This window comes from Euprymna scolopes, chromosome 11 (assembly GCF_053919585.1).
Source record: "Euprymna scolopes isolate OS-2025 chromosome 11, ASM5391958v1, whole genome shotgun sequence".
NCBI classification, from domain to species: domain Eukaryota; kingdom Metazoa; phylum Mollusca; class Cephalopoda; order Sepiida; family Sepiolidae; genus Euprymna; species Euprymna scolopes.
This window is the reverse complement of record NC_136492.1, coordinates 702,501-725,112: the sequence shown is the minus strand read 5'-3', so window position 1 is coordinate 725,112 and position 22,612 is coordinate 702,501. Positions and strand designations below refer to the sequence as shown.

The 22,612-nt window shown below is 34.7% G+C and overlaps 3 protein-coding genes across 4 annotated transcripts in view; all 3 read right to left on the bottom strand.

The window, feature by feature from the left end:
• Positions 1 to 1,302, bottom strand: part of LOC145287713 (uncharacterized) — a 186,738-nt gene extending 185,436 nt beyond the window's left edge. The window contains exon 1 of one of the 2 annotated variants that reach the window (XM_080135465.1): positions 1,001 to 1,302. In XM_080135465.1, coding sequence (XP_079991591.1) covers positions 1,001 to 1,231 — 231 coding nt within the window. In that variant the 5' untranslated portion in view covers positions 1,232 to 1,302. The remainder of the gene's footprint in view (positions 1 to 1,000) is intronic. The other variant, XM_080135466.1, reaches the window with a different exon arrangement.
• Positions 1 to 22,612, bottom strand: part of LOC145287716 (uncharacterized) — a 640,174-nt gene that overhangs the window by 474,858 nt on the left and 142,704 nt on the right. The gene's annotated exons all lie outside the window — the stretch shown is intronic.
• The window catches only part of LOC145288226 (uncharacterized), a 41,440-nt gene continuing 27,033 nt past the window's right edge, over positions 8,206 to 22,612 (bottom strand). Inside the window, exons 7-9 of the mRNA XM_080136267.1 lie at positions 21,543 to 21,668; positions 16,824 to 16,920; positions 8,206 to 9,497 (exon numbers count right to left, since the gene is read on the bottom strand). Coding sequence (XP_079992393.1) covers positions 9,350 to 9,497; positions 16,824 to 16,920; positions 21,543 to 21,668 — 371 coding nt within the window. The 3' untranslated portion in view covers positions 8,206 to 9,349. The remainder of the gene's footprint in view (positions 9,498 to 16,823; positions 16,921 to 21,542; positions 21,669 to 22,612) is intronic.

Below are 22,612 nucleotides of genomic sequence, written 5' to 3'. Positions count from 1 at the left end.
AAATATCAAGGTCTTATGTATGAAAGGAAACTAGAATCTTAAGGAGATATCAGCTATTATAGGTGGCACAGGGCTTATGAAGAAGAAATTGAAGTCCTATCTAACTAATATTCATGGTAAACCAAATGCAAAAGGGATCCAGACAATTGCACTTAAGGGAACAGAGAGGATACTAAAAAGAGCGTTCGATTGGTCTCAATAAAAAGCAGGATAATGTTGGCAGCTGGCTTGGCTGCCCCATACCCAGCGTTTCAATCTTCAAAGGAAGAATTTTTTTTAAAAAAGTAAGACGGTATAAAGTTTGATACTCAGCAAAATAATCCTTACCTCTACTTTAGCTTCTACTTTTGTAGGCGATTACGTGTAAACACTGAAAAACTTCGAAGAAAATGACAATTGTTTTAGAATTTACTGCGAAGAATCAATAAATAAATCGTAAAATGATCACTCATTTCCCGGCCTTGTAACAATTTTTTTTTTTTTACTTTTGCTAAGATTATAAATTGTGTGAGAAGGAAGTTTTTCATGTTAAAACATAATTAAAACGAAAAAAAACAACAAAAAAACGAATAACTCAGTAAATTATGTCATTGATACGAGATAAATGTCGCAACATTAGTTCAATCTTTCTTAACGAAGTACGGACGCGCGTATACAAATGCATGCGAAATGACATAACCGGTAGAGAAAAAGCCTATAAAAAGTGAGAGCACGTGAGACGAAACCAGCATATTAGAGATGGATATGACGTTCGAGGTTATGTTAGAGACATTCCGATAATAAAAACTATCTAAGAACACTCCCGGACACAAGAAGTAAATTTGTTTTAAATTTAGAAAAAAAAACTGACCCAGCTGTTTTGAGGTCATTAGCGAGTGGACTCACAAAAAACAGACGCAAAGTGCATCCTGTGCATAAGTAGAGTTGATAAATAGATATATTTCTAACAACCGAAAAATATAAGAAAATAAAAAAGAAACTTTAAAATAATATGAATTACCTGTAAAAGAAGTAGTCCCAACAACATTTGAGCCATAACGTTTTTTTTTTCCGAAACGCAAATGATTTCTTTTTTTCTGAAATTTGTGTAGCTGTTATTGGATTTATGCAACAAATCGTCACAACTGTGAAACAGGTTGTAAATGACTGCATAGCATATCACATTGATAAGATAAAATGTGGTTCGTGGTTTGTTAATGGGAAAAGGATGTCCGCTTGCCTTTTTTTGCATTCACGAAAAATAAAAAAAAATCGAATTTAATTTGTGAAATGGAGCAAATCGAATCATATTAAACTAAACTGAATATATATATATATGTATATGTATATAGATATATATATGCATGCACACACACACACACACACACACACATATATATATATATATATATATATATATATATATATATATATATATATATATATATATATATATATATATATATATATGATTTTGGCGTTTTTATTGATATTAAAAACTCCGAAACGCTGTGATTTTTGTTTATTTTCTTACGCTACCTTAGCGGGTTTTTTGTTTGTTTTTTTCGTTTTTTATGCCCTTTTTGTTTTTTACATATATATATGAATAGATCGCCTTTATTTTTATGGGACGTATTTCTTTCTTTCTGTGTTTATTTATTTATTTTTTATGTGCATAGGTATACTATCATGCACGTAAACAGCACTGTGATGCTGAACTATCTCCCTTGAGCGATATACGGTCATAATTCGATACTAGCAGAATAGATGCAAAAGTTGACATAATTACATGAATGATTTTGCGCTACGAAACAGCTGCTGTCAAGAATTGAACTTTTTTGCATGATCAAAGAGATAAACGTAACATAGAAACATCTTGAAATTTTGAATACATTTTGTTGACTAGAAAGTTCTTGCAGAATGTTTAGTTTGGATTTCATATTATTTATTTACAAATTAATTGTCGTGTTAATACCATTAATTTATGTATGATTTTAAGAGCGTTTGTCGCTCTATCTGATCGCTTGAATTACAATCGTTTTGAAAGAATTATGTCTTATTTTCAGAATATAATACATAATGAAAAATTCGCAAATTCGGACATTTTTTATTTCAATCTAATCTAGGCCAAAAAGTTGCTGAAACATCTCAGAATATAAATGAAATGTTTGGCACTAGAACCACAGCTGAAAGCACAGCACAATGGTAGTTTAAGAAATTTCGTGGGGCGACGAGAGTCTTTAAGATGATGGGCACAGTGATCAGCCATCGGATTTAGCAATGATCAATTAAGAACCTTAGTCGAAGCTAATCACTTGCGATGAGAAGTGGAGTTTTGCGACGAACGGCGAGACTCAGCTAAATGGTTAGATACTGACGAACTTCGGCGACACTTGGCGAAGACAGATTTATAGCAAAAGAGGGCATGCCCTTTGGAGGTCTGCTGCAGTTTTTTTTTAATGCAGGCGAAACTATTAGGGCGGGGAAGTACTGTCAACAAATGGATGAAATGCACCAGAAACTTCGACAACAACACCCAGTGCGAAATTCTTCAAAATCTAAAAGAGATATCAAAAACTCGTACCGTGACTTAATCGCCACCTGAACGCCACATTTTAACGTTACTGGCATAAATACACTTGTTTTGCGTTGGCAAAAGTGTGGTGCTTTCTGACGGTGCTTATTCGATCAATTAATTTTTGTTTGAACCAGGATATTTTCATCTTAATTTAAAAGTTAAAAAACGAAAGAAAGATCTCGTCAATCTGATAGACTGTTTTATATATATATATATATATATATATATATATATATATATATATATATATATATATATATTTATATATATATATATATATATATATATATATATATAGTGTAAAGTTTTGTAGAAAATTCAATTTTCTTCATCTTCCATATCTCTTTCAGCTCTGTGTATTTACTCCGTTTCTCCTTTTCTTTGATATTCACCCTGCGGTCAGCTGGAACAGCAAAGTCTACGATTTGATAGGATTTTCTTGTTCATTATTACGACATCCGATCTTCTTGCTTTGATGGGTTTATCAGTTTGTATGTCCATGTCCCATAGTATTTTGTGATTCTCGTTTTCAAGTAATACGATTGTACCACTTGTCTGTGCGTTCGAAATGCAGTTGTTTGCATAATTACCAGTGTACTACCCTTCCCATTTGGTCGTGTCTGCTCTTGTATTCCTTTTGAGTCAGTTTGCTGCATTCACTTATTATATGGTTTATCGTCTCGTCTCTTTGTCCAAAGAGTCTGCATTTGCTGTTTTCTTGTGTTTTATCGATCTCTGCTTTGATGTGGGTGATTCTTATAGAGTTGTCTTGTGCTGCAGATATTAGGGACTCGGTTCCTCGGATTATGTGTCCTTTTCTCATCCATGTCAATGTGTTTTCGTTATTTTCATCTTTTTTCATCCTTATATATCTTCTGTGTAGCTGTTTCTCTTCCCACTTTTCTTGTCTTATCATTTGTTTCACTGTCTTCTGTTTTGTTGATTTTTTTTCATGTCTCTCGCTGCTATGATTATTCTTTCAATGTTTTGTATTAAGTATCTACTTCTTAAGCAGTTTAGGTTTGCAGACCGGTAATTTGATCGAGTCACCAGCTCTAGGAAGGATGTCATCCAAGAATGGAAGGGCGTCCCTCCCCTTAGGTTTAGCTTCAGAGTTTTCCTTCTCCTAGACGGATGAGCTGGGAAGATCTACGGGTCCATCAGCACCGAGAGGGTTTATCCTTTCAGTGTTTCTAATTCGTTTTGTATCATGCACACGGTCTTCTATACAAACTAGTCCTCTCCCGCCTTCTTTCCTTTTCACGTAGAGTCGGTCAACATCGTACGTTTGGTGTAGTGCGTTGTGCATGGTCATGAGTTTCCTAGCCTTCTGATCGACCTGTCTCATTTCTTCTTTTGGCCCACCATATTAACGGTACAGAGTATCTTATTAGTGATACTGCCCATGTATTTATACCTTTTATTAGATTTTACCTATATAATTTAGTTTCTAGAAGTTTTCTTGTTCTACTGAAGTATTTCTTTCCAATTCTCTCTTTCGTTTCTGTGGCTTGGATGGTGTCTGCTTGCAGAACTCTCAGGTATTTATAGGGGTCTTTTTCCCCTAGGGTGTTCATCTCCGTTTACTTGGGTAGTTCCATGCCTTCTGTCTTCTCCTGGGTTCCCTTTCTTATAACTAGTAGTGCGCACTTTTCCATATCAAACTCCATTTGGATATCTTGGCTGAAGATCCTGGTAGTGTTTATCAGTATCTCTAGTTCAATTTCGGTCCCTGCAAAAAATTTCAGGTAGTTCATGTACATTAGTAGGTTCATTTTTTTCTCTGTATTAGAAAACTTGTATCCAGCTTGGCATTTTTTCAGTATATTCTTCAGAGGTATCACGGCTATTATAAACAGCAATGGTGATAGTAAATCACCTTTTTAATTTCTGCTATGTGTTATCTATCAGCTGTCAATTCCAATCTCCATGTTCTCATTGCATTTACTATCACGTTGGTGATCTTGTTTGATATTTTATAGATTTTTAAGCATTCTATTATGCAGACTTGCGGGATCCTGTCGTTCGCCTTTTTGTAATCGATCGATGCCATGGCAAAATTCTTTCTCTTCACCTCCTTTAGGATCTTTTGATCTATGTACAGAAAATCATGTTCTCCTCTCTCTCTCTCTTTTCTGGCATCCTTTCTGTCCCTTAGGAAAAAGTTCACGCTTAATCAGGGAGTGGTATATTTGTTCCCTCAGTTGTGCTGGCAGTATTTTCCACATTGTGGGTAAGCACGTGACAGGCCTATAGTTGCCGAGGGCGGTTCCTTTCTCTGTGTCCTTCTGTATCAGTATAGTTCTGTCTTTTGTCATCCAATCTGACACGTTTGCTATAAGGATACATCTTCTCATGTCTTGGGCTAGTCTTTCATGTAGTTTGTTAATTCTTTGAACCAGTACGCATGTATCCCGTCGTGTCCTGGTGCTCTCCAGTTTGCAATTTTTCCCATGGGTTTCTTTATGATTTCCTTGCTGATTTCATTCCCTGTTCCTTTTTCGATTTATTGTAATTCTTCTTTCATGTCTTCAGCCATTCGGCATTTTTGTTATGTTCCTGTCGTTCTTCCAATATCTTACTCCAATAAAGTTTTGTTTCTGTCGTATTTGGTCGTTCTATTTTTGTTTTTCATCCGTTCACATTTTGGTAGAATTTGTTTCCATTATTTTGACATGTCCTGTTTTGCTTGCACTGTTCTGATTTGTATCTATATCGTCTTAATCTCCTTTCTTTTGCTGCTATTTTTTGGTTCAGGTCTTTGTGTTTCTTGTTTAGCCTCTTCCTGTCGGTCACATTTCCAATTTTCTCCATGTTTCTTTCTTCCTTTTTCCCGTGTTGCTTCTTTTATATATTTGTTCATTTGGGTTTCTAGCCTCATTTCCACCCAAGTTTTGTCGATCCTTAAATCCCTGGCTGTTTTTCTGTTTTGAACTTCATACTTACTATTTTGGCGTCTGCATAAATTAAGTTGTTTTGGTCAGTGATTGTGTCTGTTGTGATGTGTGGAAGAGGTTTGTACACCTTCTCTGCTTCTGTATTTAATTTCTTCTGCTCTTGGTTCCTTAATGATGGGAGCTTTGTTTTTTCCTCGATCATAAACTGCATAATTTTTTCTATTTCATCTGCTTCATTCTCTGTTATCTGTTTCATTGTTCTAGATTTCCTCGTTTGCAGAGTCCAGTTTTTGTAGGTCCATCGCTTGTGCTGTTTATTCTTCTGGGGATTCTACTCGTGTGATTCCAGTGGGAGCGCTTCATGCTCAATTTCATTATTAATTTTGCGCTGTATTTCCGTTAGTTACCGTTTTGAAAGCCTCTCTTGAGTATCAGTCTTGCTTGATCAGCAATCCTTTGTTCTGTTGTGCGGCAGTCACTGGACAAGTTCAATAGTTCTTTCATTCGTTTGTGATAACCTCCATATCTACATTTGGAATGGCTTCTATACTTACATTCCATTACAAGTCTATTTTCCTTCGTTGTCTATTTCTTCTTTCGCGTTTTTCTTTTATGTTGGTTATCTTGGCTCTTGTTTTGTTGTTGTTTTTGTCGTTATCATTTTGGTCCCTGAAATTAGAGATTATACTAACCTGTTCATTGTCCGTGTTATCTGTGTTTCTGAAATTAGAAAATGGGCCAACATTCGCAGGATGACAACTGGGCCCTCCATGCTGGCTACCGAGGAATCACCTGCCGATCATAATGTTGTGTTTTATAGGAGATTATATTAACACGTGTCATGTTGTTGTGTTTTATAGGAGATTATATTAAAACGTGTCATGTGTTATCAAATGGATGTGAGATATTGTTCTTTTAACGGACAGATAATAAACGCATAAATTGTATGTATGTTGTTTACCCAAGAGGATATGATATTGACGTGTAAACTGAATCATGTTGCGTCAGACTTATCACGCGGGAATATTTTACAGTTCATACAAGAAGAAGAATATATGCTTCATACCTTTTTCTTGAAGAGTTCTTCTATCTTCCCGCTGCTCCATGACGGACCATGAAACGATCAGCACCGTCGAATTGAGACATCTTTTCTTACTTGTGAAACCACAAAACAACTCTTTATATTTTTATAATATAAATTTATTACAATTGTCTCAAATGGTTTTCACAGGATTTGCAGTTCGTCTACATTTTCTATTCTTACAGCCCGCTCCTAGCTGTCTGTCCACCCCTGTCTAGACGTTTGTCCGTTTTGGTGGTCAAATTTCAACCCTCTAAATCTCTCCAAAACTAATTACCTCACGTGTTCTCTTACGTCACCTCATTACGTGTCTCAGACCAACCTAATGTCCACATCTAGTTATTTGTTTATCCAAACCCCAAATAATGTTTACATCTATTTTCTATTTTCACATTCATTTTGCAATTCACACGTCAAGCATCTCTTCCCCAATTTAATTGTTTATTCTTCTAATCATAATAACTGATCCAGCGACCATCCCTCGCTCAAATCAATTAATAATAATAACAATAATAATAATGTTTTGACCTTTGACCCCGCTTGCCACAGTTAACACAGATACTACGCTTCGATCACAGTCTAAAAGGGTCATAACATTACAATAACACCCAGGGTTTTCTTCTGGGTCCCACGGTATGTGTTGTTTGTATTAGATATGTTTCATATTGTGGTGTTTGTGGTAACACAATGCCCAGACTTGTTTTACTTGTGGTCGCTGATAGTAAAGAGAATGGGTAGTTTTACTCTTGATTTCAATATTTTTCTTTTTTCTTCTTTTTTCACTTTTCTTCTATATCTTTTGTTGGGGAGTTTCACATATTTGTTAATTAGTCCATCGGAGAAATTATTCCTCGCAATATTTATTTAATAGAAAATTGATTTAAAAATAATTCAAAGGCAGTCTGCATAAATTTAAATATGATATTTAAGCATGTTATACGACCGGACAACGCCTGGCGTCCAGTTAGTATATATATATATATATATATATATATATATATATATATATATATATATATACAAAAAATATATATATACAAAATAAATTAAATTAAATGTATTATCAATATAATTGCTGTTTAAAATGTATTAAAGAACAATTTTAAATAGAATACTTAAAATAATTATCCCACTAAAAACATTAACTAAGATACTGCTATTTAGTAAAATCGATTTTTCTTAAAGTCATATGCAAATAAGGTGAACTTTTAATTGTATATTTTTGCAAGTATAATGCTGTATATAGAAACAAAGAAAGGATTAAAGTAAGACACGTTTTGTATATATTAATCAAATTGTGAATAAACAAACAGACATGAATAAGAATTTATATATATATATATATATATATATATATATATATATATATATATATATATATATATATATATATATATTTGCATAAAAAATAAAAATAAAAAATACCAGCAGAGGTTTACGTTATGTTTTGAGAAAAATAGAAAAACCGAATGAAATTATTAAAATAATCAACGTTTCGTAGTTAACTAAAGATGATCATCCCATGAGAAAACCGAAAACACTTATAGGGAATTAATTAAAATGAATATTTAAAAGAATATGCAAATTAGTTACATATTTTGCCGATAAACGCAATTCAACGACCCATATATAACAAAGCTATATTTTTGTTTAAAATAAATAGAAAAAGGTGTTTCTTAATAAAATTTTTAATACACAAAACATCCAAATTTATAGGAGTATAAAGAAATTTGAGACGAAATAAAAAAATAGGTATGAATTTATCAATTAAATAAGAAAAAATATCAAAAAGAAAAAGGTGTTATAAACGCTCGTTATACCTGGGCATTTTGAAGCCTAATGCTTCTCAGCAGAAGAGTTGGACGGAGCTAGGTTACAGATATAGGGAAATGCGACATCCAACTTATGATACATTAACATCGAAATGTAATATAAAAAAACATCGAAGGAATATAGATAATAATGCATAATTATTGTTAAAAATTGTAAAGAATTTAATTTCAGTAAAATCTCTAAGATCATCTTTCAACAGATACCATATGATTTGTCAGATGAAAGTACAATTAAAATCGATCAGTAAAATCACAATTCAATTCTTACGACGACACGTACATGATTAATTTGAGTCGAAAGATAATCTTCCTAGGAGAGGATCTACTAAAATAGAATTCCGAAGTTTGTATTAGTAACCTCAAAATAGTTTATATACCTACACTTATCTGTCTATATGAGTATGTTAAGTAATATATATTTATATTTACTTAGTTGCTTTGACAAGATTATTTTCTATTAAGTTGACAGGAAAGTTCTTGTGGAATTTTTACTTTTGATATTAAATGATGTATTTTCAAATAAGTATTCATTATAATAACTTTTAGTTTATATATTATATTAAAGGGCGTTTTTTCGCTCTATTTAATCGTTTAAATTACGATCGGTTTAAAACAATCATATGTTCTTTTAAGAAGATGGAAAAAGTAGACTCGCACAATTTTCTCCTCCGCGACAATGCCCGATAGCACGTTGCTAAACCGACACTGAGGACGTTTAATCACAAGCCTCTGCCTCATCGGCAATACTCTTCAACCTCATAACTACCGATTACTACTTTTTCAAGCATCTCGAAGACTGTCTGCGTGGGTAATGTTTAAAAAATCTAAGCAATATAAAAACGCTTTCAGCGACTTCATCGCCACCAGAACGTAAGATTTTTACGTTGTTGGAATAAAACACGTGCTTTTGTTGGTAAAAGATATCTAAATTTAAAAGTTAAAAACCACAAGAACTTTCTTATCAACTTGATACTTAGATGTTTTAATAAGATAATTTTCTAATATTATTCCAATTGGTGACAAATGGTTGATTTGCTCTGTGTCCTTGCATCGGAGATCCGTAAAAAAATTCTGCTGAATGGTCATCTCCTGCACGCCGAATGATGCGTGTTTTCTCTTTATGTTTCTTCCTGAAAAAAAACGACATTGTATTAAAACAATAGAAAATATAATTTCATGCAAGTATAGATATCAAAGTCAAAATAGAAAAACAAATAACCTGAACAAATTTCAAGAAAGTATTTTATGATTTTTTAATTATTATTATATGTGAACAGTGATGAGATATGTCTTAAAATGCAATGTATTCACCCTAAAAGGCATAATCGACACTTGTACGTAAGAGGCTGCTATTTGGAACCATGCTTAAGAAAGATTAACAAGATGTTGGTTTACGTTACATTTAAACTTCTGCATATATGTATAGCCATTGAAGCAAGTAGCAGGATGGGAATTCCAAATACTAGCTGTTTTAACGAAGAAACACTTAGAATGCCATTTAGGGACCTCAATAGTGCACGGGAGAGATTTTGTTGCCAAGTGGGTTTGTCGGGGGTATTACATCGATGGGGCGCAAGCCAATCAGTTCATCAGAGCACATTCCATTAAAATATTTGTAAAGCAGTAATACAGATGCAACACTGCGGCGATGGGGCAGGGGTTAGAGCTTAGTTTACAAAATGGGAACTAATAGATTGAAAATTCTTTTTGTACCCTAATTAAGAGGATCAGGCTAGTGGTAGATGCACCAATACAGATGGTAGCAACACTACTCTAGGCATGGGCGAATGGTGGACTTGTATAGGTAAAGATTACTCTCAGGTGTAAGTGGTCTTCTAGCTCGATAGAGAGAAACCACTTTCTTTACAGCAGCCTTCCCAATGTCCTCCATGTATTTGTGCCACTTCATATTGCCTATAAATCTTAGGCCGAGGAATATGAAGGAAGAATTTTCAAGTAGGGTGTTATTTGTCATGGATATAGGTGGTTGGAGAACCGTCTTGTAATTGATAAAGGAGAGCGGATTAGTCTTGCTAGCAGTAAATGTTATCATCCATTTGAGGTTTCATTCCACTACGGTCTGGGGTCATTTTCTAACGATTCATTGCCTTTGATTTATATGCATTTGTTCTTCCCTTATGCATGTTATAGAGCGTTGTTTCACCAGCAAATATACGTATCTCGGACAAAATATTATCAGGGAGGTCTTTAATGAATATCAGGAATAATAGTGGTTCAACGGTCGACCCCTAAGGTACGCTCATATAAATGTCATGTTGCTTGGATGTACGTCCATCAATGACAACCTGAATGGTCCTATTGTTTAAGAAGGATATTATTATATTTAGTATACGTCTAGTTACACCATATTATTTAATTTTCATTGGCACCCCTTCGTGTCAGACTTTGTCGAAGGCCTTGGATATATCATGGCTTCAGCCCTGGCTTTGTCCGCCTTATCCAGTGCATGGTATATGCGTTCAGAGATAACTGCTAAAATATCTGCAGTAGACCGACATTGCCTAAATCCATAGTGTTTGTCAGAGAAAACATTTGCTTTTGCGAGGTGGTTCACTAGTGCTACATTAATTAAAGCCTCAAAGATTTTAGCGAAGATGGAGAGGAGACTTATAGGACGATAATTGAAAAGGTCAATCTATTTACCAGAATTCCGCACACTATTACCATAGAGGCCATCTTCCAGCTATTAGGGACGCAAGATTCAGCAAAGAATTTATTGTAGAGCTTGGAAAGTACGGGGGCTAGCTCAGCTTAGCATTTCTTGATAAGTTTAGAAAAGGATGATGAAGGATGAGATGAAACCCACACGCCTTGGAGATGTCTAAGTTTTTTATGACATCAGGGACATTAGAAAAGATGATTTTTACATCATTCAGTGTGGATTCAGTCCGCATAAAGAAATTTGGGAGGGAGTTGTTTGTTCACTAAGAGGGAGTTGGAGGCGAATCGCTGTGCAAGCAGCTCCGCCTTCTCGTTTTTCGTAAATGCTATCTTTTGGTTGTTGGATTATAAAGAAAATTACTGATTGCCCTTTACAATTGTCCTCTTACAATTGCTACACTATTATAGATTTTCCAGAAATCACGAGTTGCTATCTTTTATGATCCTATGTTTTCTCTGATTATTTCAGCATGCTTTCATGTGGCTGTCGCTATTTCTCTCTTGGAATGATTTCTAGCATCTATAAACGTTTGCTTATTTGTATTTGACTTATGACGTACGAGCGGTCGTAATGCATACTATTTTTGTACAATGGCAGCTACACAATCTGTAGTAAACCATGGGGTGCGACACAGTGGGCTGACAAGCGAACCTATGGATTTTTAGCAACTTCCTCAAATCATTATAAAATCTATATATTTGAATAGCTTAGAATCTGGGGTTGCAAAGATGGGCTCATTTGTCTTCTAACTACAATTATTTTCCAAGATATGCTCGTTTGAAGGTCATGAATTTCGAATTTTTGTGAAATTGAAACTACAGTGGTTTTACTAAGAAGTAAATTTAAGTGTACCTGAAGAATTGCACAAAATTTATTCCAGAAACCTCTAAATATGTCCTATAAACCCCTTAGATAATGCCAGATTCCCTAAATTATTTTGTTATTATATTTTCACCCCAAACAAGGCACGTTGCCACTTTGATGTAGGGGACTACTACCAGGGACCTAAGTTGCAGGGGTACTATGTTAGGAGTTTAGCAGCAAGATGTTTGTTCAAATTATAATTGAACTTCTGCATGTCAGTACAGTTAGAAAAGCAGGAAACCGGAAGATAATCCCAAAGTCCTGCAGTTCTGGGGAAGAAGCTATTAGAGTAAAAGACTTTCTTACATCTAGGGATCTCAACTGTATAGGGGTGGGACTTCGCTGCTTGTCGAGTTTGTCGGGGGTATTTTCGTCGAGGGGGTACAAGGGCTTGTAGTTCGTTAGAGCATCCACCATTAAAATACTTGTAAAACAGACAGAGGGATGAAACATTTCGTCGGTGGGACAGGGGCTGAACTTTAGATGACAGTTCGGGACCTATTAAGTTGGCAACTCTCTTTTGGATCCTGTCCAGAAACTAAAGAAATTCACTCTATTATGAAAATGGGACATATAAACAAGTTTTTGACCTGTTTTTTCTCTTTTTTTCACAAAATTTACAATAAAAATGAGCATTTTTTCCATAAATAAGCCCAGAATTTGCCCCCGGCAAGTATATCTTAACGAAAGATTGCAAAAAAGTCCCTAGATGGAATTTCTCATACTTCACAAATAAGAATCTAGACATAGAACGCTATCATAATCCAATTGGATGAAAAATCACTCTAGGGAACCATTTTAATTCTAACATACTGAAAAAATTTGAACTTGCCCACTTTTTCCGTAATTTTGGAGAACCCACAATCAACGTTGAAACTATAAATCCAGATAATTCTTGTGTTCTTACTCAAATTTTATCATCCAGACCCCATTTCCTATGTTTTGGGGGGTGCAGAATCCAGATTTGGCATCAGAAAATCATGAAATTGCACTGTTTTCTTTTTCGGAAAAATCCTGATTTTTAAAACATTTTTAAAGCTATTTTCGGTGAAATATTGGTTGCAAAGGAGAATAAATTGATTTTGTTTTTCAAAATTTATAATTGAATATTTCCATTTTTTCATTTTCAATCTTTCAACATCTCACATTTTATTTTATTTTCTCACATTTTTCTTTTCGATACACATTTATAATGAATGACATGACAAGCATTACTCTCATTGAGATTTTCAAGAACTGCAAGAGATCTCGATTCGACAAAAAGCCAGATTTCGATGAAGTTATGAAGCAGGTCTTATCCAAGCTAGCGGTCCCACCTAGTGATAAACTTCTATCTGACATCAAAGTTGTTTTCAAAGACTTTCAGCAGCAACAAAGCAAGAATCGTTCAGTGCTCAGTTTATTAAGGTCACTTGATGAGAAGGTAGTGCTCCAACGTCACACCAATATACCGAAGGCAAAGCATCTTCTGGGGGGAAGCCAGTGACCGTCAACAACATCGATGACTGAGCGACTATATGGATTCGATCAAGCACAGAAAACTTCTCCCACCAAAATGTTTGCTTTTGATCTGAAGAACAAATACGTTCAAAACAAAGAGGTTGCTAAAGTGGGATACTCTATCCTATGCACTGAGTCCATCCAAGACTGGCACGTTTCATTGGAGGTTGCATCTGCTATCTACGAGAGTGACAAAATGACAAAACAGATTTACACAGACATTCGTTTACTCTTAAAAGATGCTGGAGCTGATGTTCTTCCATCGTACGAAAAACTGTTGTAATTTAAGAAGGAACGGAGACCAACAGTACAAAAACTTGCAACTCCGTACAGTGGTGTGAAGTACCATTACCGCCAGTGCTTGCAACTTATGTCAGCCCAATTGTTTGCATCACTTCAGTTGCCCGCATTCCACAACCTCAACAAGATCCAACCGAAAACTGACCACCCAAAGAATCAATAGTAGTGAAGTGAGATCAAATATTGATCTACACGTACTGCACATGGCTGTCATTTTAACCATCATTAACTCAGATAGGAAAGTCAAAATTGACGACTTAAAAGAATTTTCTCACGCTACATGTCTCCATGTTGGTTCAATTCTATGGATTGATATCAATACAAATGCTCATGTTGTTTTAGGGCACAGTGCTGAGTTAATTGCAGAAAATGTCAACATTAGTCTTCTCAACTATACAGAATTTGGCATATAGACAAATAAGTTCCTATGTCAGTATCGGATAAGCAGGTCACGAAAGACAAACTATCGGATTGTATTAACAGACTCTGGGACAAGAGTGATCCCATTGTTATGAAGACAAGAAAACGTTTAAACCGCAGACATTGCAAGCGATTAGGCCACAACATTAGAAGTTGTGAGCAGCTTAAAAGAATAATTCATTGTTGTAACACTGAATATGAGTCTTTGTTATGTTTTGATGATGATGATGATGATGATGATGATGATGATGATGATGATGATGATGATGATGATGATGATGATGATGATGATGATGCATGATCAGTTGTCTGATACATTGAATTAATAAGTTAGTTTTTTTCCTTGTGTAACCTTGTGGTAGTGAATTTCTCATTCTAACTGAATATTTGAAAAGCTTGTTTCATGCAGTATCAAATAGACGTCTCATTTGTCTTTTTAACTTGAATAGTTTTAAAGATACATACAGTTAAAGTTTGTCCACTTTAGTATGCCAGCAAATTTATGATGTTTTGGTCCTTGGACTCTTAAAAGAACGATTTTTATATTGAATATCATCTTCACGCCATCCTACTATGGTATACTATCTTATTTCATGTCAAATATGAACTTAAAGAGCTAAAAAAAACATAACCACTTACATTATAAGTATACATAGTTAATTTATTAATCCCACTGTGTGTGAATGGGGCTTGCTATAATACTTCCATGTTGGAACATGTGTGTCAATGCCCGGTTTGCACCATTCATTTGTATCATTTGTACATTGTTCAGCATAAAGAGAGAAGATATTTTTCTATTGGGCATCTCTGGTGTGTTCTCTGGTGGCTTTCCAGTCAGCTGTTGTGTAATATCTTGTTGTTTTGACCAATCTCGCCCTAGGCTTAGGATTTAAGTGTGATGTCAACTGCTACCACTAGGTGGTCTGCGTTTTCATGTGGATTGTTGGCATCAATCACACAATCCATGAGTACTGTTGTGAGGAATATCTGCTTACAAGTTACAAGTTAGCAAACATAATGGTAGTAGCTGACTTTTTTCTTTTCTTTTCCTTTCTTTTTGCCTGCCAACAAACACTACAGGCTGCATAAAACATCTTTGAACCAATTTTCTTTTAATTGATTTTATCACATGTAAATTATTAGCACATCATCTGAAACTTTAAAATGCACTTCACATATTAATTAATTTACTACTCTTTTTCCACAACTCTATAAACAACATCTAAAACTTTAAAAATGCAATTCACATAAAAACTAATATACAAAACTATTCATATCATCAACATTAAATTTGATTGAATTAATTATTTTCTTCGCAAATTATGATTAAATCAAATAATGTCTTCGCACAATTCGAATCGACATTCCAACAACGAAGATGTCTATATTCTGAATATAAATGTTACTATCTTGTTTCTTGATAATATTGTCATTAATACTGTTTTCATCGTCTCCGTTTTCTGTAAGCATAACATACACATATTGCCACTAAATTGGTGATAGTACTTGACCTATTTTATTCACACAAAATTTTACAAAAAATGCTCAGGTAAAATTGGTTTAGCTATTGCAGTACTGGGATACTTTTGGTGTTTTGATAAGTGCACAATGACTTAAATAAGATTAACGTGTTTTAAACAAAAGAATGAATTCATATGCCATTTATATTAATCGTTGTATATCTCACTTACCTTTGATATATTTCTATAGTAAAGGGTGGAACAATAAAATTGTTGCTCTGGAAAAGGTGACATGACTCCATTTCCGTTTGATGAACTCCAGTTTTTGTTTTTTGTTGCAGATCATCTACTAGTTGAGCAGTTGTGTACAAATCCCAAGATCGATAGTAGCCTTCTATCATGTATGAAAGTGGCACAATATTCAACTAGCGAGATCAGAGATGCGCCGCTGTACAACTCATGTTCTATACTAATCAAAGTTATGACAATATGACTATTGTCAGCATCCTATAAATGCAAGCACAGATAGTTCAACGTTTTAGAGCACAACTAAACGCATCGGACGACTCACGGTTATAGTCTTTGATGTGGTTTTAAATGAGAGCAACATCTTGCCAAATCACATCCTCGAAGTCGGCTTTGAAGTCAGCATCAAAGTGTACCTAGATGTGCTAAAAAGTGTGATGATCCCCAGGTGCAACTAGGTGAATGCTGGCAGACCCTGGGTATGACAGCAGGACTCGGTGCTGGCCCACAAATCTAAAGAGACCCAGGCTTGGCTTCAGAAACAGTAGTACGAGTGTGTACCCTTCTCTCACTATCCCTACTCTTCCCCCGAACTGAACTCACTGGACCACTTCGTTTGGTCATACGTCAGGAACATCACCAACATGACCTCTCACAACACAAAAGCCAACCTGATCGCAGCCATCCGCCGAATATTTGCGGAGCTCCCATCGGCGCTTGTGGAAAGTCATACTCCCAGTTCCGGACCCGTACAGACGGGCTGATTGAGGCTGAAGGCGACTACATTCAATAAATATTCAATCAACTACACAAGCAAGTTATCCGAATTGATTTTCTCAATAAAAGTTTTAAAGTAACCTGTAGTGTTGTTTTCTTTATGACGACACTTTTATTTTTCTACTCTGTATATATTGCTTTAAACAAAACATTAAAATGATATCACATTTATATAGGTAAAAATAATCGTTGTATATCTCACTTACCTTGAACACTTTACTGAAACGGCAACTATTTGAATTATAACCAGAATCAATCCAATACATCCAATTATCACAAAAATCCACCACTTGCCGTAAGGTTCTGAAAAAAAAGTCATATATACATAAGAGGGTTTGTGGGCACATGCCTTTAAAATCTAACATGCGTTTACTCAATCGTCAAACACACGCATACACCTTTAAATAACGCACCAGTTTCCTGTCCTTGTAATTCTCGTATACCCAACGGGTGGCTATCTCTGCTTCCGCTTTTTTCTCTTCCTATCTTTCTCTTTCGATTCGAACCTTGAATGGGATCAGACGCAAACCTTAGACACGCCTCGACATGGCGTCTACCTTCCTCAAGTTAAGAATGAACACACGTGTTAACTCTCGCATACAGTATGAACTCTTGTGGTTACACATGCAAACATCCAGACTCATGTATGCACAAAGAACATTCTAACTCCGTACACATGTACACAACGAACTTATAACGAACATTTTAATACATGCATGCTAGTCACATACACAAGAACTCTCGTATACACACACGCGCGTGTACACAAACACATTCTGTATTGTCCAATACTTCTCGGTGTAAATAAATATTTTCTTTATATATGTATATATGTAAACCTGCTTTAGCGTGCTTCATCCAATGTTCTTCTTAAATGCACTCCTGACCTATGATTTATTGTAGACTGTTTTTATTACACTGTCCGAATTATAAACGACGACCACGTGTCACCTTCAAGCAATCGAACACGCGACTTTCAGAATAATCGGTTTCACAATCGACAGCCTTAACGGATCTCTCTACAAGCCGGGACCCTGACACAGATTTACTCCATTAACGATATTCTCATAGTCCAATACTTCATTGGTGATATTCTTATAGTCCAATACTTCATTGGTGATATTCTTATAGTTCAATATTTCATTGGTGATATTCTTATAGTTCAATACTTCATTAACGATATTCTTATGGTTCAATACTTCATTAACGATACGCTTATAGTCCAATACTTCATTAACGATATTCTTATAGTTCAATACTTCATTAACGATATTCTTATAGTTCAATACTTCATTAATGATACGCTTATAGTTCAATACTTCATTAACAATATTTTCATAGTCCAATACTTCATTAACGATATTCTTATAGTTCAATACTTCATTAACGATATTCTTATCTTTCAATAGTTCATTAACGATATGCTTATAGTCCAATACTTCATTAACGATATTTTATAGTTCAATATTTCATTAAAGATATTCTTATAATCCAATACTTCATTAACGATATTTTTATAGTCCAATACTTCATTAACAATATTTTTATAGTTCAATACTTCATTAACAATATTTTTATAGTCCAATACTTCATTAACGATATTTTTATAATCCAATACTTCATTAACAATATTTTTATAGTCCAATACTTCATTAACAATATTTTTATAGTCCAATACTTCATTAACAATATTTTTATAGTTCAATACTTCATTAACGATATGCTTATAGTCCAATACTTCATTAGCGATATTTTTATAGTCCAATACTTCATTAACAATATTTTTATAGTCCAATACTTCATTAACGATATTTTATAGTTCAATACTTCATTAACGATATTTGATAGTCCAATATTTCATTAACGATATTCTTATAGTTCAATACTTCATTAACGATATTCTTATAGTTCAATACTTCATTAACGATATTATTATAGTTCAATACTTCATTACAATATTTTTATAGTCCAATACTTCATTAACGATATGTGATAGTCCAATACTTCATTAACGATATTTGTATAGTCCAATACTTCATTAACGATATTCTTATAATCCAATACTTCATTAACGATATTCTTATAGTCCAATATTTCATTAACGATATTCTTATAGTCCAATACTTCTTTAACAATATTTTATAGTCCAATACTACATTAACGGTACTCTTATAGTTAAATACTCCATTAATGATATGCTTATAGTTCAATGCTCGATTAACGATATGCTTATAGTCCAATACTCGCCGCATTCCTGTAAACAGAACATAGATATTTCTTTTAAGAATCAAGAATGTTGCAAAATATGTGTTTTTATAAAATTAGAATAAAGAATTTATTGGCATTTGCTTGAATGAAGACAAGAATAAAAACCTCAATCGACCGATAAAAACAAAATAAAACAGATTTCCATCGAAACTGGTTTGACCCTGACCTTCGTACACGCACATAAGCTCTATAATCTAAAATATAAAATAACAGACTTATTTGGGATTTCAAGACCAATAGTTATTTTTTATCTGTATTGTGTTTTGTTAATGTATTTTCACATTTGTAATAAATCTTTTGTAACCAATGTGTTCGCCTGGGAAAATAGCAGCAGCAGCAATCCAGAATGGCTGACTGTAGAAGAGATTCGCAGCAGCAGTAAACGAAAAACGCTTCCTCGACTTCATCAAACGAGTCAAATCGGCAGCCCTTCAGAAAGTTGTCATTGAGTGGAAAAGGCCGTAATAGAACACTGGCAGGACTTTAGGCCGGATGTGGCAGAACCTCAACACCGTCCAGCTCTTCAAACTTGTCTTTGGTTTTCCTGGCGATGTGTTGCTTGGCATTGTTTTGCTACATCACCGCATATGTTTCACCTTCGGCAACACAAATCCTTTCAGCGGCTTTTTCGGTTGAAATAATACATAATCACACTCATTTATTCAACTTAATAATAATAACCATTAAATTAGTAACTACTGTTTTATTTGCCTCTACTTTTGGGGTTTGCATTCAAAAATATCTGAGGACTTAGAACTAGCTTAGACGATATTGAATCATTTCTCCTAGCAAACTCCCCGGATATCTTAGTACTAACTGAAGCTAATATGCATTAATCTATCCCCTCTAACCACTTTAACATGTCGGGCCATTTCCCACCTTGCCGTAAGGACTCAGATAGACGCATATATCTACTATATTCGATATACCATCCCTTTGACTCGGGAATCCAAACAAGAATCAGACGACCAGGCCTTCATGTGCTTTAGAATAAGCCTGCAATATAGTGTTAGCTATTATATTCTCTACCGTTCTCCATCGACAAAGACTGTACTTTAATCAATCATGAATCTAACAGCATATATGTTGAACTGTCCCTAGATACTAGCGTGTATTTGGTAATTTAATGCCCATCACAGCATCACACATAGCTTTTCTATGTTCTATTCCCTGTAATTCCCTGTAGCGTTCCTTCCCTCAGAGCGGCATGACCAACCAGCTTCACTTCTAAATATATTTATAACCACAGTTCCCGCGTAACTACTGCCCTATAGCCTATTCGGGAATGCTGATCACACTATGGTAGGTAGACATGGCTCTAAACTCTTGACCCTTATGTTGAAGAGACATTACTTAAAACGACAAAGTACTTCAAGAAAGCTGACTGGGAACCTATCAGAGATCACATCTGAGACGCTCCATGAAGTAGTATCTTTTCTGATCCTACGGTAGAGTGTTCAAACGAAGCCACATAATAGTTCAAAGCAGCAATTGAAATACATGTTTCCGCACGAAAGTTCTATAGCAAATCCCACTCTCCCCAATATTTCACTTCTGCTTGTGCAGCTGCCATTGCTCAAAGGCAGCATGCATACCGCAGACTTATCCGATATAAGTCCAGTACAAATAGGCAAAATATGAGTAAAATTCAGATTGTGCTTCAAGGTTGTACATAAACACATCGTGATATAAATGCGAATGTACCACAGGAGTCAATCCTTGGCCATTTATTACCTGATATTTATAAATGACCTCACTGAGATATCACACAGATATAAGGAAATTACTAAAATTAATTAGTAGCCTCTTATGTTAAAGTGGCGCTATTATTTGTTTAGGGTGGATTGCAGTAAAAAAAAGTCGTCTTTTGCTTATTTAAAATTTTATTCGAATGTTGTTGGTATATATTTTTACGAGGCCCACGAAAGCATAAACTCGAGAGTCGTAATCGAGCATTTATAATTTCTTCCGGAGTTGTTGTAAGATATTTCTTAACTGAATCACTATCTTTAGCCAAAAATATATTGCCCAATATCTGATTGGTATATCTTTCTTTAGATAATCATAACACAGGAAATTCACTTAGTGTTAATAGAACGGTTTATTTACAAAGGGGACACGAAAAGAGAGTTTTCTCTCTCGGTGTCTTGGAGCTCTTTGATTCCCGGAGGAGTATTTTTGCATTGTCTGTATATTATTTTACAGAGGGGTGCTAGGTCATTCCATTATAACACTGACTTACTACGCATTTGTAATAGTGTAAGAACGTTCGCTTCTATCTGCATGGCTAACTTCGCAGTTAACATTAATCGAGGGTTCCACGTCGCCAATCAATTTGACAAAAGCTGGGCCATTACGATGGACCTTTTGCTCTCGGACTGATGCAAAATGTTCTGTGTAGCCCTAAGAGGTTCAGCCGCCCAGACCTTGTCTTCCGCTGGAAGAGGCCGACGGGGTTACTCAGGCATATTTTTCAGGGTTGAAGTGCTTCTCTTGAAGTACTGACGCATTTTCCCACCTTTCGACTTTGTATCACATCCTCTCGTCGTGGGAGAAAGGTAAATATCGATCAAGTATGTTAATGAGAGCAGACTTTCGACTGGCTGGAGTCTTGCACTTTCGAAGTGCTTGCGCTAAATATTTCTTAATTCGCTTACCATTATATATCTCACATTGATCTCCAGAAAACTTTTTCGAGCAAGAACAGATGTGATGCATATAGTTCACAGACTTAGAACATATTCCTCCATTTTTGCAATAGGTTGAGTCAAGTAAACATTCAGCTACAACAAAAAAAGACATCAAATACGTTATTTGTGAATAAGCAAAAGAAATCAACAAATAAACTCAAACTAAAATATTATACATTTTATAGCTTAAAAGTAACGAATTATATTTAACTTTAAAAGTAACAAATTATATTTAACTTTAAAAGAAGCAAATTATATTTAACTTTTAAAATAACAAATTATATTTACTGTTAAAATTAACAAATTATATTTAACTTTAAAAGTAACAAATTACACTTAACTAGCTGAACGCCCGACGTTACCCGGTCGTACAATACGCTTAAAAATGATATTTTGATTCATGCAGATTATAGAATCAACTCTTTATTGATTATTATATATTACGAGGAATAATTTGCTCGGTGGACTAATTCGCATTTTTTAAAATAATAATGATAATGTTGTTCATCAAATTTCATCTGTGTTTACAATAGCACGTCAGCTGTTTCCAAACTTTTTTTCGACAGGCATTTATAATTGTCGTAGACTCTTGAAAATTCGATATGTTATCGTTTTATACATCTTACAAATAGTTCTAGGACAACAGCACATTATTTTCATTGTTTTACTCTCGAGTGTGTATCCCTTGATATTTTATATGCTTTTAGATAGAGTAGTGTGTTTCTCGGTTGATTAACTGTGTCTAACTGTGTCGGATATATATTCGAGCGTCAAAACAATGATAAGAATATTCTGTTGTCATAGCCTCAGGGAATCTGCGAAGGATGATGTGGGGTGTGGAAGAAGTAAGGAATTGATTGACCAAATAAAGAATTTCATAGATAATTACTGTTGTGTGTCTATAGATACAATAAGTACACAGTGTGATATGCGTGTGGGAACTGCAAAGACAATTATTTATAGGGAACTGAAGATGCAGAAAATTTGCACGAAATTTGTCCGAAGGATGCTATAGCTTTGTCATAAATTATTTAATT